A 16,198-nucleotide genomic window follows, 5' to 3' on the forward strand; every position below is an offset into this window, starting at 1 on the left:
AGGCACGAGTGAATATTTCATAATAAAAAAAAAAAAAAAAAAAAAAAAAAAAAAAAAAAAAAGTTAAAACTTATGCTCCCCAACTCAGTCAACAGTGGATGCAGGGGTTTTTTTTTTTTTTTTTTTTTTTTTTAAAAAAGAAGTCAGCTGAGTAAAAGATGATCCTAATCCAATGACACAGTTTTACAGTACAAATCCCACATTGCTAGAAATGGCATAGAAATGGTCATTTTAACATTTCTTAATACTGCCAACACTGCAGTGTAGTCAGGCGGCTGTAGTTATTGTTTCCACATATACTGAGGTACACAACTCCAGAGCATGAAAGCACCATTTTCATTGCCCTTTGTCTGATGCACTCCATACACTAGTGTATAGATCGGCAGAGCATCAATCTGAAACACATGGCATTTACCAGCAGACATTTTGATCTTCCAAGAGCTCATTCTTGCATACTAGTCTCATGCAAGAATCATTTAACAGTGAATATTGGTATGCAAGCCCCCCTAAAACTTTAGGATGGACAATGACCAGTAGAAATGCTTCTGGTTTCTACTAGTAAATCACCATGTGTGCAACTCATATTTATACAAACATGATGTTCCCAAAGTCAGTCCTTCAAAAGTGATCTCCTGGGGAGATTTTGGGCTTCAACATTCCTCAATGAGTAGTTCTTCGGAGCTGTACAGCTTCTTCTTGATCACTCGAAAGCCAGTACGGAGTCTAAGGGCATGCCTCGCCATGGGGACTGAGGGAGATTTTGCGGAGAAGAGGCCCTGGATCTTCGGCCACAGTCCTCTGGACTCCAGCCTCAGCACCAAGGTGAGCTGGAAAGTGGGAACAAGACAGGGGTCCACAGCTATCTGCTCCACACTCTGGCAGATGTCCTGCTGCTCCACACACAGGTCAATGAGGGCTCCTCGGAGTCCGCACGGTTCGCTGGCCGCCAAGTGCAGGAGCTCCTGGCCGATGTGGTCCAGAAGCAGGTCTGGGATTATGAGTTTGGCACATCTTAGTGCTCCTTCTTTAGCATCTGTGAGGCTGCGTGCAATGAGATCAACCACGTCCCTGCGGAGCATCTCCTCCATAGGGTCGTAGAAGAGATCGTACTCTTCAGAGGTAGTCAGTGAAAGGAGTGCAGATCCTGAAAGAACAGCATTTCAAAGCATTAGAGCGATTTCATCCAAAAGAAAGGCGGTCGCACTACATTTATCATGTTGTTGCACTGTAGCAGGAGCGCAGGTGTGCTGGATCCAGTGCACCGCAGCACAACAGTGCATTGTCTAACAAAGGACTGGGGATGGGGGGGTCCCTTACCAGTGTCAGAGTCATCGCTCCTGCAGCAGCTGTCAGAGTCACAGTCCGAGTCCAAGCTCTGGTGGACGCTGGATCCGCTGAAGTCGGTGAGTTTCTGCACCAGTTTGCTCCAGGACAGGCGCTTCGAAGTGCTGTCGGAGGTGGGGGTCGGGGGGAAACTGCCATCCGGGGTGGTGAGGCTCGCACAAAGAACAGACATGATCGACAGTGACGTCCCCTGTGCCGCTGTCAATATAATTATATTCAGCAGGTGGTCTCCTTGTCGCGATCGGCTGTGGAAACATCACGAACACGTTAAACATCGCGCTCACGAAGAACAAAGAAGCCAGGGTAGCCTTCACCTGGATACGTTATCACTTATAGAAGTCGAAGTATGGTTACAATGTAACTTTGCGGTGGTGCAGGAATACTTACATGTGAGTACAGAAAAGTGGGACTTTGTATTCAGTTTTCTTGATGTTGCGAGGTTTTTTGTTTTTTTTTTTGCAGTGGCCCCTTTAGGTAGGTGACGCGACCCTATCCCGCGTAATACCTGCTTTTCCAGAAGCCACTAAGGCACTGCAGACCGAGAGACAGCGGAAAGGCCCTTTAAATAGTCTCGAGGCAGAACGCGCAGAGGCGCCGCCCACATAGGCGGATTTCAGCCAATCGGGTGCCGCCGCACGTTCACAACGTTCTATCCTGCCCGGTAACATTGAGAGACCGATGGAATGGGGGTTGGGGGCGTCCGGAGAATGACCCTCCAAACTTTTTCTGCAATGCCTGTGGAACAGCTATCGGGCAGGTCCGAGAACACACGTAGAGCACGGACACGTCCGAGCGTAGCGGGAATGTGCCGTATATATTCATCTCATTAGTCGATCACAACTGTATTACAATGCGGCTGCGTGTTAACTGAAAAGTTGCTCACTCTGTGTAATACATTACTTACTATACAAAAGCAAGTTTTTTTTTTTTTTTTTTCTTAAAAAAACTTTAAAAACATGCAGAGCATGAAAAGACAGCATTACTGGACAGTGGTATTTAACGAAGCAGAACGTATTCCTAGTAGATGCGCTCATTCCGTTTCCTGTGTCTGTTCTGTAGTACAGAGAGGGCATTGATTTAAAAGAAAGCACGACTAGTGCTGTATCCAAAGTGTGTCTCCGTATGTTTCAGTTCTGACTAATGCCAGAGTGCAGTGGTTAGTTAGATGAGAAATGTATATTTGTGGGTCACTTCATTTGTGGGCACTGTGTAATTCAACCCCGAGCTCGAGCCGCACGTCCGCATGCAGCCCGTGCGCGAGACAAAAGGAGAGGCGGGGTGAACGCTGGGTCCTATCGCCGACCCGATAAGTGCAACTAAATTGAACTCCATTTCATCTGTCATAATAATTACAACTGTGACTTCTGCTTATTCGGGCTGGCATTAAAGTAATTGTTTTATGCTTAATTTTTTCAGGGACCGGTTCGAGACTCTATTGGGCTTAAGAGCATTTAAGGGTATGATGCAATATTGCATCGTGGCCCCCCTCCCTCCCACTGTACTGTAGATGTAATCATTTTACAAAAACAAGGTTTACGTCATCATATATGAAAGAAAAAATATGTAAATGAGCACTTGAGGCATCCTATTTGTTGAGTGTCTCAGTTGCCATCCTGGTTTCAGTGAAATGGCTTTTCATTGGTATAGGCCGACCTTAAAAAAGTGCAATACATATTTACATTTCTGCAACTGTTCAAGAGTCTTTTCGAGAAGGCAATTCTGTTACTTGTTGCTGAAACAACATTTGCTAGGATGATGCAGATAAAGAGATTAGCTTTGCACTATGGTATTTTTTCTGCTGTTTGCCGTTTGATTGCAGTTGTTCAGCTGGGCTCCAAAGGAGCCGAAGTAACGGTCGTGCCAGCAGATATACGACATCATAGCTCATCAGCAGATTTTGTGCAGATATTCTAAGCAAATTCCGAAAAGGCACTATAGCACTTGAATTTCTTGCAGTTGTTTCCTTTAGATCTGTTTGAAAAGGACCCAGTACTGAGACCTCCTGTTTTCTCCTTACAGAATGAGTGGTGTCCTGTTTCTCCAGTAGCCACATGTTAATATCAAGTATTCTTGAATTTTTCTTTATTTATTTTAACCAGCAGTTTATTTCTGCATAAAAATTTGCAAAAACAAGTATTGGAACTTTTTTTTGTGATTCATTGTTATGATTCCGTAAAAGTAAGTTAGTACGGGTCAAAAGTACTAAATTCAAGGTAAAAACAAGCACAAATGAATCCTAGATGTTATTTTCCCAGGCTTTATTGTAATTAATGACAGCATAACTTTTTTAGGCACTTTTGTACACAGTTGTATTTTGTCATATTTATGTGGTGTTAAAAGTAAATACTGATTATAAAAAAGTTGTACAACTTTATTTATACAGCATCTTTCTTAATACCAGGGTCACTATATAAACAGAAAATTATTTTTTCAAATGCAGTAACTTCCAGGTAACTTTTCTGATACCTAAACTCTGCACAGTTCTTTTTCTGTCTCTGCAAAATGCAAAGTATTAGGCAAATGTTTTGTCAGTGCCCCCAGGGGGGTTGGGGATAATCCGCATTGAGCTTTGAAAAGTTAACTCTACGACTATTTGTGCTTTGCTTTTTGCGTTGCAGACCGATGCAGAGGCTCTTTGTGCCGCGCAAACACTTTGAGCGGCGCACAGCTGAGCTCTTCTTTGTGGCCCACGTCTGCCCACGGAGAAGTGGAAGCTGTTGGCTGCCTTCCACATATCGCAGATGTATGTACTGCAGTGGGACACGTGAGGGTGGGGAGCGCTCGCTCTCGGTCTCAAGTACAAACTGTACCCGACGCTGGAGGAGTAACTGCAAGAAAAACACGACGCATGTGCACACGCTCTGACCGCTGCATGCACATCACACAGTCAATTGTGCACATTTTCTATGATCTTTGGATGCAAAGCCACTTGAACAGGTTTCAGATTAAAAAAAAAAAAGGCAAAAAGTGTTCGGTGATGAAAATGGAAATTAGATGAAAGCAGGATGTATTGTTGCGTCACACAAACAGAGGAGATAGAGCAATGTATGTTTCTAGCCGACCTCCCGATATTCTTAAATCATCAAAAATGTGAGTACAGCACGGATAGTAGAGATTGCAGCAGCTCTCAAGGAAAGGCGTTGACTTTCAACTGGGGACAAAGGTGCAATGATGCACATGCACGCAAAATGGACAAGAGACGAAGCATGTGTCGATTTCTATGTGCTGTGTTGGCATGTAGTCAGCAGCAAAAATCAGGGACACACGAGGGCTTCACATTACATCCAGTTTTTGCCCCTTTTCGAGAGCGCTGGCGCAACAGTCATGTGACCCTTTACTGACAACACGTGAGTGTGAGCAGATATAACACATACCATTGTTCTTTAGCAGTAGAAAATAGTCCAAGACACCAAAAAACTGCTCTCAACAGTCCAAAAAACAGACTGGCGCAGGCCATGTTTTAAGGGGGAGGTGGAATAATGCAGCACAAAAACAATATTCCATGTGCTACATGGAGTTAAGGAGGAACTTTGAGAACATGAGCACTTCACTTATGTGTCGCGAACCCCCCCCCCGTAATCAGTCAGATTTGTACACATATTCAAAAATGCTATATACTGCATCTCACCCTCTGCTGAACATACCACGGTAAACTTGTAAACATTTTTGATGTTTCTCTTGTCACGTGTCTGTATCTTTGCCCAACTGCTTTCCCTTGAAATGTTGTGCTTCTCAAATATTTAATTCCTAAATTGCGGACCGTAACCATCTATTCCGTCCTTTTTATTTTTCTCTCGCAGCTGGTTCCTCGGCAGGAAAATGAGACGATGAGAAACGCGGCGAGAAGAAGCAGTAAAAACCACAACGCGGAAGGCTTTGAGACCCAGTAGTGTGTCCAGAAGGTCCGCAAAGACCCAAAGTACACAGAGTCGGCAACAATTACAAGTGGAGAACAGTACATTCTGCCGTTCTGTGCCTGAACCAAGAACTCGGGCCTTGTTTTCCTTCACTGGCGCCGAAAACCACTCATGAATGAATACATTAGGTTACTGTAATATTTACCTAGCAATCGAAAACATTTTCTTTTTTCAGGAAAAATATTTAAGATTTTTTGGGATAAACTGATAAAACCACATAATATATACTGTGTCTGATGCACTTTTATAGTCATAGTCAAGACAATGTTTAACTCTTTCATTGGATACTGTTTAAGTGGATGGTAACTTTTTTATGTTTATTGAAAAAGCACCTTTTCCAGAAAACAGAGAGCCTTCTAGTTAAAGCATAATGGAGGCCAGCTGTCAAGCCGCCCCCTTGGTTGCTAAAGGTTTGAGCGACCAGCATTCCTTTCTGCAATCTTTCTCTCCTTATTTTTCCCCCAGCGACTGACCATACTAAAGCAAAGGCTCCCGAGGAGCAAGCTGCATATTTTACTTATAAAGCACTTCTAAACTAACGGCCTGTTTGCTTTTCAAAATTATGACAAAGGTGTATTTAAGCATTTAGAAAAGAAACATCCTTTACCAAATGGTGCTTTTATTCCACCATTGAATCTTATATAAATGTCATTGACAGTGGATTAGATTGTAATGAGCAACTATGTAAAACATAAACTGCCCAAAAATCTCTTTACTTACAAGCAAGATTAAAAATAATACTTTGTTCTTCAGTTTCTTCAAAGTAAGCAAATCCAGAAAAGGCACTATAGCTGCCATTAAAATGTTCATTACAAGTAATTTTCCCTGTATGTTTTAATGTTGCTTAATAGTGGAGAACTTTTTTTTTTTTATAATTTGGTTGTACTAATTTTTTTGGAATAAGTATTAGAAGAGTAACACTTAAAAAAGGACTTAATCTTGCCATGGTTGCACAATAAATTGAAGAAAAAAATCATAATTGTACCGTTGCGAACTATTCATGTTATAAACTGCCAAAAACACAACCGTCACAGAACTATCTTTATTTTCTTCAGCGTATCCCCACATACCACAAACTCCACAAGCGCAACACAAGAACAGTGTTTAATCAGCCAAAAATACCCCTGACCAGATTTTAAACAGGAAAACAAAGATGTTTAGGTGTTGAAGCAAGGAATATTGCAATAGAGGCAGGGGGTTAGAGAGGCTTGGTGTATATTTCAGCAGCGTGGACAGCTGGTCTCAGAGGTTGGACATACTGGAATGAGGAAGCAATCTCTCATGGGGCCAGCTCAGTAAACAACTGAGAAGTCCTGAAGAAGTCCAGAGCAAACCAGCTTCTCCCCCTGCCTTGGTCAACAGCCTATTACCACAGCTATTAAAAATATCAAACCACCAAAAATAACTACACTTGTACTGAACACCAGAAGAAATTCACTGGGGAAAATTTAAATTTAAAAAAAAAAAAAAAATTTATCAGTGCAATTCTAAAATTGCAATGGTTGGAATGAATTGTCAGTGCATAATGAAATAAGGCTAACAGGTTAAAACATTTAGAGGAGAAATGACAGAAATGCAAATAATGAATACCACAGTTCTTTCCATCAGTTTGAATGGTCAGTTTTTGAGGGCAAATAGTTGGTAAATGAAGTCTTCAGCAGGCTGATTGTTCCTCATCTTCACACTTCTTGGAAACCTCACAACAGAAAATATTCCGCCACCTTTTTAGGAAGGTGTAAAACCCAGAAGCTGTTCTATCGGTTTGTACCTCCATTCGTCTGCGTCTAGCTCTTCTACTAAACTAGCAAGTTTCTCCATTCGAGACACCTGTTGATCTTTGGAGAAAAAGAGAGGAATATCTTTATAAAGAGCTTAAAATGTTTTGGAAAATGCTGGCGACAAATCAAAGTCTATTTGAACAAAGCTATGGCTGTCTTTTTAAATAAAAAGAACTGACGTGATGTTTTAGTTTGATTAAAAAACAGCTCAGCGATTTTAACAACTATTTATTTATTTTGCACAGAGGACTTTGTCATGAATAGCCTCTGTTCTTAAGAGTGGTCTTCTGGTGTACAACAATTCCTGCCTTAATGTCTGTACCTCAAAAGTATGAGTGCAGGAAGTAATCACAGTAACAACTTTAACATTACAGATGTACTTACCATGTTTAACTTGTTTAAGAGTTGACGCAACTTGGTAGCTGAATACTGACTCGCACAAAAACCTATCAGAGCCATCTGTAAAGATCAAAATGTCATGTCAACACTTCAGCTTAGAAAGTTTAAATAAAATGCTCATATTTGTTTTAGGACATCTGAAAAGATCGTTACATGGGGCAACTGGTAGTGTAGTAATTGAAACTGCTGCTTTGGAACCAAAGGTCACAGGTTTGAAACTCAATCTCCAGCTGTAGTGCCCTTGAGCAAGGTACTTACCCTAAAATTGCTCCAGTAAAAATTACCCAGCTGTATAAATGGCTAAACAACTAATCTGCATTGGAAAGAAACGTCAGCTAAATGAATAAATGTCAATTTAATTGTAAATATAAATATAGCAGCTGAACCTGAGAAATAGTGATCTATTGGTTTGTTTGGACTGAAAGCCAAATCCAAGTACCTCAACCCAAACATCACTCCGAGAATGAAGATGAGGTATGCATACATTTCAAAGCAAACGCTGCTGTAAAAGCCACAGAAAAAAAAACAGCGCAGGGCTGGATTGTCCCTCTTCCTTGTGCTGTTTCTCTTTAGGCTCGACACCCACTGGATTCCTACGCAAAACAATCACATTAATTGGAGTTTGTGAAGCAGCGGAGTAATGAGGCGGAGGCAGTGAGTCAGAAGGGCCGTGGACCTCCACACGCAGCTGCTCACGTACATCCCGAGGCAGGCAAGCGCATGCCACACAGGCCTCGAGAGCATTTCGCTGGTAAACGAGTGCGTCAACCCATGGGAAACGCAGCCGGTGACACACATTAGGGGAAAACATTATGGAGCAACTGATTACTTTCCTCCCCGTAAAGCTAAATCCAAGTTTTTTTGGGGTGTTTTGAACCGAATGACTACCGACCATATTGCACGTTGCCGGCATACTCTGCAAGAGCAAAAGTATTTAGTACAAAGTAGCCCCGTGTTTCATTTGCGCTCATTACAGTGATGACTGGAAACGAGGCCATGTGCTGTGCCGCTCCATCACGCGCTCGGGGAACAGACACGGGCCGAACGAGGTCCGGCCACAACTCTTTTTCGCGATCGCGCCTTCTCCCCAGACCAAAGGCAGACGAGTTCGACACGGCGCAGCGAGCGAGCAGACCTTCCATCATCTCCCCGGCCCCCTTCGGGTAGGTGTACAGCACTTTCCGGGGGGGGATCAGCTCGGAGGCGCTGAACCCGGAGCCGGTGACGGAGCTGCCGCTGACCCCTCCGGCCGAAGAGGAGGAGGACGAGGCTGCCATCTGCGCGCTGCAGCCAACCTGCGCACAAGACAATGCGAACAGACCGCTGAAGGCAACCAGCAGGGGGCACTGTGGTTAAGGGCCATCATCGCCATGCAACCTGAAGGTTCTTGATTCAAATCCCAGCCCTGCTGCTGTCGCCTTGATCGAGGCACTAACCCTGGCCTGCACTGCCCACTTCATCGGTTAGTACAAACGCAACAGACTAGGCTACTTTACTGTAGTAAACTTAGTCCCAATTGCTAGGGAACTACGTCTTGGGTGCTTTTCATTGGCAGTAGTTCGATTTAAGTCTCACATACAAGGCTCTGCCACGCCAGCGACTGAAATGACACTGTTTTGCCCCAAAACACAAAAAAATGCCAGGATTTGAATTTTCGACAGTAGTCAGTCAGTCTTGTCAAGACTCAAGTTGTCAAGTGGTTGAAATAGAAGAGCAGTATTTACATAAAATAGCACCAAAGTAAGGCACAGCTGCCGTAAAAAACAAACTAAAAATCCATAACTTCACACATGAAAGAATACTGTTAAAGGCGAATTCATTACCTTTACTCCTTTACTGACTCAACGATATTTACACCGAATCCTCCGGATCCTCCGGCTACAGTAAGTCGTAGAGATAATGGACTCACTTTACGGCTCAATAGTCGTAATTTACGACAGAAGTACCGTAAATTGTGACGAGAATTGCTCAAGATCCGGAACTGTCGTAAAAACACCATGTTGTGTATTCCACTCAGAACCGGCGGTAGCCGTCTTGTTCAGTGTATAGTTAGTGTTTAAGTTGCTACTTATTTTTTATTTATTTATTTTTATTTATTTTTTTTTTTAAAAAGAAAGGTTCCCTGGACATGAATGATTAGAACAGCAGTTATTTATGCTGTAGATTCTGTCCGTGCAGCTGCTGGTGAGGATTAAAATACTCACTGAAGCGTAACTTAATTTTTAGTGATTTATTATAATTTATTATCACTGTTTTTGTGTACAGAATGTTTTTAATGTTGCCTGTTGATGTGATTGACATGATCCCTTTGCTTTTAAATGTTTGAGTGTCTTTGTTTGTGCACAATTTTATTATGATGAATTGTCTGTCTCTGTTCTCAGGTGAGAGAAGCAAGAATCATGGAGGTTTTAAGGCCAGCACTTCTAAATATAAATGGGAGGATTTACAGAAAAAATGCGACCAAAGAACATGTTTATCAAGATGAGGAAGATGAGTTTTCTTACTCAGGAGCAGGTAACAACATGGTCATAACATGATGATGGTCTTGCTCATCATCATTCATTGTGAATTATATGTCTCACCTCTGATTCACATTCGTTCGTTTAGCTTCTAATGTTCATTTCCAATCTGGTTCATTGGTTACATTTATATTTCTTCATTTAGCAGACAATGCAATGGTGGTCTTAGATGGGCTGTTCTGAGCAGTATCTCTCACAAACATATAGGGTTAAAAAGTGCACAGTGTTCACCTCCATGTGAACTTTTTGTCTTTTCACTTCTGTTTGTAGCAAGTATTAATTCTCCCTCTCTATTATTATTAATAATAATAATAATAATAATTGCGATCCTGTAACTTTTTAATTGTGATTTAATCGTCTTTCTGAAAAACTGCCCAGCAATGCTGTGAAGGTTAGGGGACATTTTTATGGCGGTTTAGGGATGTTTCCTCCAAAAAAAAAGCAAAGTGGCAATCCTGGTTCCTGCATTTCTATACATACATTGTCGTGTAAGTCTGGCTCGTTCTTTAGAGATAAGGGGAAAAATGGCTGTTGTTGTACCCTTAGGAACGGCAGCTTTACTGAAAGTAAACCAGGCCTTCGGAAAAATCAGTTTTACTCGGTATGTCATTGAGCTTCTAATTTTCATTTGGTCTCCATGATAGATGGTGTCCAGTGTGCAGATGAACCCTGCGACACGGTCCATCTCGAAGAAACTGAGAAAGGCTTCCGTTATGCCATAGATGTGCCCAGCGTCCTTTACAAGTTGGTCGCCTCGTGTAGTTTCTCATGTAACAAATGTGTTCCTCCAGTGAATGTCATTACAAACGTCCCATATGTAGGCGAAACAATGGAAAAATCCCATCGGCGATATATCGTATGTGGATGAATTTGTCATTTCCCGCAGATACATTATTGGGAAGAAGGGTGAGACGAAAAAACGTATGGAATCGGAGACACGGACCACCATTACCATTCCCAGACTAGGAGAGGAGGGACAAATTGGTGGGTGGTGATGGACTTTTTGGAATGAGGTCCATGGTAGTTGATGTGTGACATGTTTTTAGATTAATTCTGGCTGGCAATGTAAGAAACTCTGAAAGTACTTGTTAAATATTCAGTTGTCTAAGGTGAGTTAACATGGCTGGAAAAATTTTTTGTATGATGTTCTTATGCTCCTGTACAGCCCCCGGAAAATAGATCCCCCCCCCCCCAAGTGTAAATTAGTTAAATATGTTAACAGAATCAACATAGCAGTAGAAGTAGAACCACATTGCCAGTATACCTTTGTAGCTTAAATCATCAGTCATATGTCCTTTATGTTTTTTGCACAGTGATCACTGGTCAGCAGGGGTCTGCCGTGATGTCTGCTGTTACACGTATAGAAGTGCTGATGGAGGGCTTCCGCAGAAAGCAGCCCTTCACGCACTTCCTTTCCTTTGCCCTGAACCACCCTGAAGTGCAGGAGCGCTTCCTCAAGTTTAAAGAGCAGGTGCTGGATCAGCGTTCCCAGGTAGCGAGCTGTTCATATGTCGGAACACGTGTATCACTGAAGGAGGGTAGCAATGAGATGTTTCAAAAAGAGCTAATAGTTTAATTGAGTTAAATAGTTTTTGAATGTTTTTGTGATATGAAACGTCAATCAAATTGATGTGTTCCAGTTCCAGTATCAGTTAACTGATATTGTGATCAGTTGTGTTAACGTTAAACTATAGAAGCGAAAGCCTTTATTGAGTTCTGTATTTACAAAATTTTGATGAGATATAGTGTCTTTTATTTATAATTTGCTTACCAAAATTATGAAATGTAAATTTGCGTGGAAACTTCTACAGCAGGTATGTGAAAGTCTTGGATATGTTTGAGGGGGACTCATTTCATATCAGTTGAAACCGACTTCTTACAAAGAAAATTGTTATGGGCAATAGTGCTTTAAAAAATAAGTTTGTTGTTTTTTTTTTTTTTACACTTCAGTGAAGGAATTTATGAGTCATTTTTTGAAGGCCGTGAATTTCATTTTTTGGATTTTTTTGGCTTTATTTTCAGAAGGAGGGTCATTGGTTGGTGACAGTTCATCTAATGCATGTGTGTGTTTTGGAAGGACCACGGAGTGGACAGCAGCATCTTTCAGAACCCTACCAAGCTCCACCTGACTGTGGGTACCCTGACCCTTCTCAGTGACCTGGAAGTGACCAAGGCGTGTAAGGTGCTCCAGCAGTGCCAGGACTTTGTCAGGTGTGTGATTGACTGTGGGCCAGGTTTCATTCTGCTGTACTGCAGTATGTTAAGCCAAATACCTTCTGTGCACGTCATATTCTGGTGTGGAATTATGGAGTATCGTCAGTGTATGATATCTGCTTGTTCTGCTTATCAGTTTTTGGGTCACGGACTGCATGATGTCATTACAGTAAAAACATAATTGCGTAAAACTGCGAGATTAAACATGTTTACCTGGAAATGAAAGTTCACTTTTTCCTTGTTTCTCTGTACATGTTCTTTCAGGGGCATTACAGGGGAGAAGCCTCTTCTCCTTGAGGTGTCTGGGATCGAGTATATGAACGATGACCCAGCTATGGTGGACGTCCTCTATGCCAAGGTCCAACCAAAGGATGGCTCGGACAAGTAGGCTCCTTTTTGCGGACACATGGCCCTTGCTTTGACGCATGCTGCAGGGAACCCTGTGTTCTTTCTCCTTTTCTATTTCACGTAAATACTTGAGGACACGTTCATTCTGCTTGTATGGGGGGTGTCACAGCTAACCTACAGCCCCCGCAGGTTGCAGATGATGGCCGACCGGCTGGTGGAGCACTTTGTCTCATCAGGCCTCATGGCGAGGGAGTGGGACAGGGTCAAGCTGCATGGCACCATCATGAACACACTCTTCAGGAAGGACCCATCCGGTATGATGTCAGCTTGTTTACTGTGTTAATTCCATGTTTCGGAATTAACAGTTTAGTTCCTGCATAATGTAAAGGAATATGGCATGAACATGGGCAAAATGTCATGCTTTTCAGCAGCAAATACTTGTTTTCGTTTTCCTAGAGTTCATATAGTGCAAGGAGATATGAGAGGAACACGCAGAGGGGAACATGTGAGGCTTTATAGCCCCGTTCTTTCGAAAGGCTGCGCTGCCTCTAGGGGGCGATGGTGATCTGTGAAACGTCTTTGTACAAGCTAATAGCCCAAATCTCTTCCCTGGATTTGGTTATTGATGAAGCTCACAAGCCTTTCAGCATGGTGAGTGTGACAGAGTGGATGGACGCTGCACATTGCGGACTTAGCGGCGCCTCCGACTGCCTCTCTCTCCCCGCCCTGTTCGTGGCCAATGGTGTTTAGTGTTTTTCGACAAGGGCGACAATGGGCTCATTCATGTAGAGATGGAAGGTGTCCAGGCTCTGTTCCCAAACACGAGTCAGGGCAGGGGAGCACTGGCAGTGCAGCACAAAGGAAGGGCTCGTTCACTATCAGCTGTTTACCAGAGGGGAACAGGGCGTGTTTCACCGAGCGGTTGTTTTCTGTGTTGTCATCGCATCTGGGCTGACATCGATAGAGTACTGCTGCTCTTAATTTGAGCAAACACTGCGATAACAGGGCTCCTCCCAGGTCCTCCAGGATTCCCTGATCTTTGGATTATTTCCTGCACATGTTGATTAAATGGTAAACAAGCCATTGACCTTGACAGAGTCAATTTGAGTTGAACCATCCTGGAGAGCATGGTGTCCCTATATGCCTGCCGTCTTTGTTGTTGTTGGAGAATCCACTGTCCTAACATTTCAGTCTCGGGAACATTGTATTTTTAATTTTTTTGTGTTGTGCAGAGGAGGACAAGGCCACTACAAAGAGACTAAACACAAAGGACCGAGAGGCTTTTGATGCAAGAAATATACTAAGGGTAAGAGTCAAGTTCTTTGGGCCCCTTGAAATATGTGAAGTACATGAATCCCTGTAGTGCAAATGAGGGTTTCTTTTGTGTGTGTGTGTGTGTGTGTGTGTGTGTGTGTGTGTGTGTGTGTGTTTTGTGTCAGCTCTGACATCCCGTCTTCTTTTACACACCTGCCCTCTAGTGGTCCCAGTGTGCAATCACGTCCTTATAAATCAGTGTGTGCGTGTCCACTGTATGTGCTCGTGTACCTGCGTATTTATGAACACACATACAGTGTGCTTGTTTTGCTGTGCGACAGCACCCACCATTTTAATGATTTTATATATTTTTCCGTCATGAAATGATGACGTTTCTGTCAATGACGATTGATCCCGAGGTTTTGTGAAGAACAAAATAATTGCAGCGTTTGTGACAAAAAGGATTGGGAACTGTAACTCTTCAATAACATGTGCCTGTCTTGGAGATATTTTCTCTGACTTCTGTGGCAGAGAGTCTCTTGAAATGGTAACAAGAGCATTTATGATCCTGTGTCACATGTACAGAAGTGTCACTGGAGAGCTTCAGGGCAGCGTTCAGTAGGCAGTAACCATGGCAACACCATGTTTGTTAGAGATGGGCCCCTTTTTGTCATTCCATGGCTGCTTCTGGAGTTGAATCTGAGTGGTGTAAAAACCAATATCCACAACAGGATGAGAACGGAAACTGGGAGCAGCAGCCCTGCCACAAAAGACCCTCTACTCAAGATGAATACATTTTGATTATGATTTCCGTCATCATCAGTGCTCTTCAGCATGCCAATTTGCTGGGTTATTTTTCTTACTGATGGACATATTGGATCAGTCCTGTTCAGCATGTTTGTGCGCGCGTCATGTGTGGGGTTTTTTTTCCCCCTCCCAGGACTTGGCTGTGTTCCAGCCAATAATCACAGATGTGAGTCACATCCCACACACAATTTAAGTACATTTGTGCACTAGCATCATGTCAAGGAAATTGTATGAGAAACATGTTTTTAATGCTAGCGGCCTGTAGCAATTTGAAGACGTTCTCAGTAATGAGAAAACGGTGCAGAAGATCAGCCTCCGCGGCGTGATCATGGTGAACAGGGAAAACAAAAGTTTATTTCTTACATCCTTACTCATTGTTTTCTCTTTGTAGATGTTTGGCACTTATCATTTTGGAGAGTTTGAGCTGAATGCAGTCCATTTATCCCAGAGGTATTCCACCGACTGCACTGGTTTCTACACTTCGTCAGGCACCATCACATTTTCGTGAAGAGTCTTTGCCCTTGACGCTTACTGGCGAAGAAAATGCCGGAAGACTGGAGGAACTAATCTGAAATGTGCATGTGCATGTGTATGACAGAGGACTGCATGAAGACACAAATAATGAACTGAACTATTACTTTATGAAATAACTTTTCTGTAATGTTTCATCTGTCTTCAAATTAATGCTGAGAATGTTATTTCCCGCCCTTTTTTTTTTTTTTTGATTGGAGGGGAGCTGTTCCCCCGTCATTAAGGAAGCCCGAGTGACATTGCCTAACAGGTAGCATCTTTGTTCAAAGCTGAAGGTGGTTTCAAGAAATGGGTTTACAGTTTTTGAAGAATAAAGTGGATATTGAGAAATAGCCTAGAGCTGTGCTTCAGGGTATTAAGCTATTTCCGTAAAATGTATTTCATCAATATTGATTTAGAAAACTGATTTTTAAGATAAGGAATTAGAGTTGTGATGAAAAGGTTGTGAAAATCTCAGGAGAAGAAACATGTTTTACGAAAGTATGTTCTTGTGGAAGTAGTTTTATTATATAATATATACACGTGGTGTGAATAAAAAAATTCAAGCGGTTATTCTCAACAAGAGCATTCACTCATGGAATATGTGATCTGAAATTTGTGATTAAGAATGCTCCATTTAATTTGTCAAATTTGTTAGTTGCCAAAAATTTAATAAGTAGATGTACTGTAGTAATTTGTCTCAAACTATGGGAAAGGGAAGCTTTTCTTAATTGACCCTTGCCTAAGAAGGTGCAGCTGAATGGTAATTCATTCGTTCTCATTATAATTCATGTTACATAAAACTTCAAAGACGAACCTGACAGAATAGTGTGATTGGAACTGCCTCACCACTGAATAAATGCAAACTTGTAGGGCTTGTTTGCATCTCAATGTAACTGCTAATGTGTCACAGACTGCACTGCTCAGGCTCTTAGGACAAACAACCCCCCAACCCACACCATATTCTGCAGTACCTGTCCTGCCTCAAAAATTGGATTCAATGAGCACGGTTTTATATTCCCCTGGGCGCTTCTTACCACAATTAGGCTGTCGCACATAAATCGGCCCATCTGAAAGTATTAGAATGGACTCGTATTGTTTTTAATTG

The 16,198-nt window shown here is 42.3% G+C and overlaps 3 protein-coding genes and 1 long non-coding RNA gene across 4 annotated transcripts; 2 read left to right on the plus strand and 2 right to left on the minus strand.

Moving 5' to 3' along the window:
- Positions 1-41: 41 nt before the first annotated feature.
- ddit4 (DNA-damage-inducible transcript 4) lies at positions 42-1,871 on the minus strand. Its single transcript, XM_018761109.2, has 3 exons — positions 1,732-1,871; positions 1,318-1,589; positions 42-1,144 (listed from the first exon to the last, which is right to left on the minus strand). Exons 2-3 carry the CDS (start codon positions 1,514-1,516, stop codon positions 651-653), a joined length of 693 nt encoding a protein of 230 aa, XP_018616625.1. The 5' UTR covers positions 1,517-1,589; positions 1,732-1,871; the 3' UTR covers positions 42-650.
- A 152-nt stretch (positions 1,872-2,023) lies between these two features.
- LOC108939643 (uncharacterized) lies at positions 2,024-6,015 on the plus strand. The gene is made up of 3 exons (XR_001966523.2): positions 2,024-2,101; positions 3,963-4,087; positions 5,145-6,015. It is a non-coding gene; the product is annotated as an uncharacterized LOC108939643 (long non-coding RNA).
- Positions 6,016-6,284: 269 nt separating this feature from the next.
- On the minus strand, positions 6,285-9,353 carry anapc16 (anaphase promoting complex subunit 16). Its single transcript, XM_018761110.2, has 4 exons — positions 9,262-9,353; positions 8,574-8,733; positions 7,424-7,498; positions 6,285-7,096 (listed from the first exon to the last, which is right to left on the minus strand). The coding sequence occupies exons 2-4, from the start codon at positions 8,713-8,715 to the stop codon at positions 6,987-6,989; spliced, it is 327 nt and encodes a 108-aa protein (XP_018616626.1). The 5' UTR covers positions 8,716-8,733; positions 9,262-9,353; the 3' UTR covers positions 6,285-6,986.
- Positions 9,354-9,434: 81 nt separating this feature from the next.
- ascc1 (activating signal cointegrator 1 complex subunit 1) lies at positions 9,435-15,935 on the plus strand. Its single transcript, XM_029248594.1, has 10 exons — positions 9,435-9,622; positions 9,820-9,952; positions 10,602-10,701; positions 10,844-10,941; positions 11,271-11,449; positions 12,035-12,168; positions 12,436-12,555; positions 12,709-12,833; positions 13,752-13,825; positions 14,972-15,935. The coding sequence occupies exons 2-10, from the start codon at positions 9,838-9,840 to the stop codon at positions 15,086-15,088; spliced, it is 1,062 nt and encodes a 353-aa protein (XP_029104427.1). The 5' UTR covers positions 9,435-9,622; positions 9,820-9,837; the 3' UTR covers positions 15,089-15,935.
- Positions 15,936-16,198: the final 263 nt, after the last annotated feature.

The sequence above is a fragment of the Scleropages formosus genome, chromosome 24 (genome assembly GCF_900964775.1).
Source record: "Scleropages formosus chromosome 24, fSclFor1.1, whole genome shotgun sequence".
NCBI classification, from domain to species: Eukaryota; Metazoa; Chordata; class Actinopteri; order Osteoglossiformes; family Osteoglossidae; genus Scleropages; species Scleropages formosus.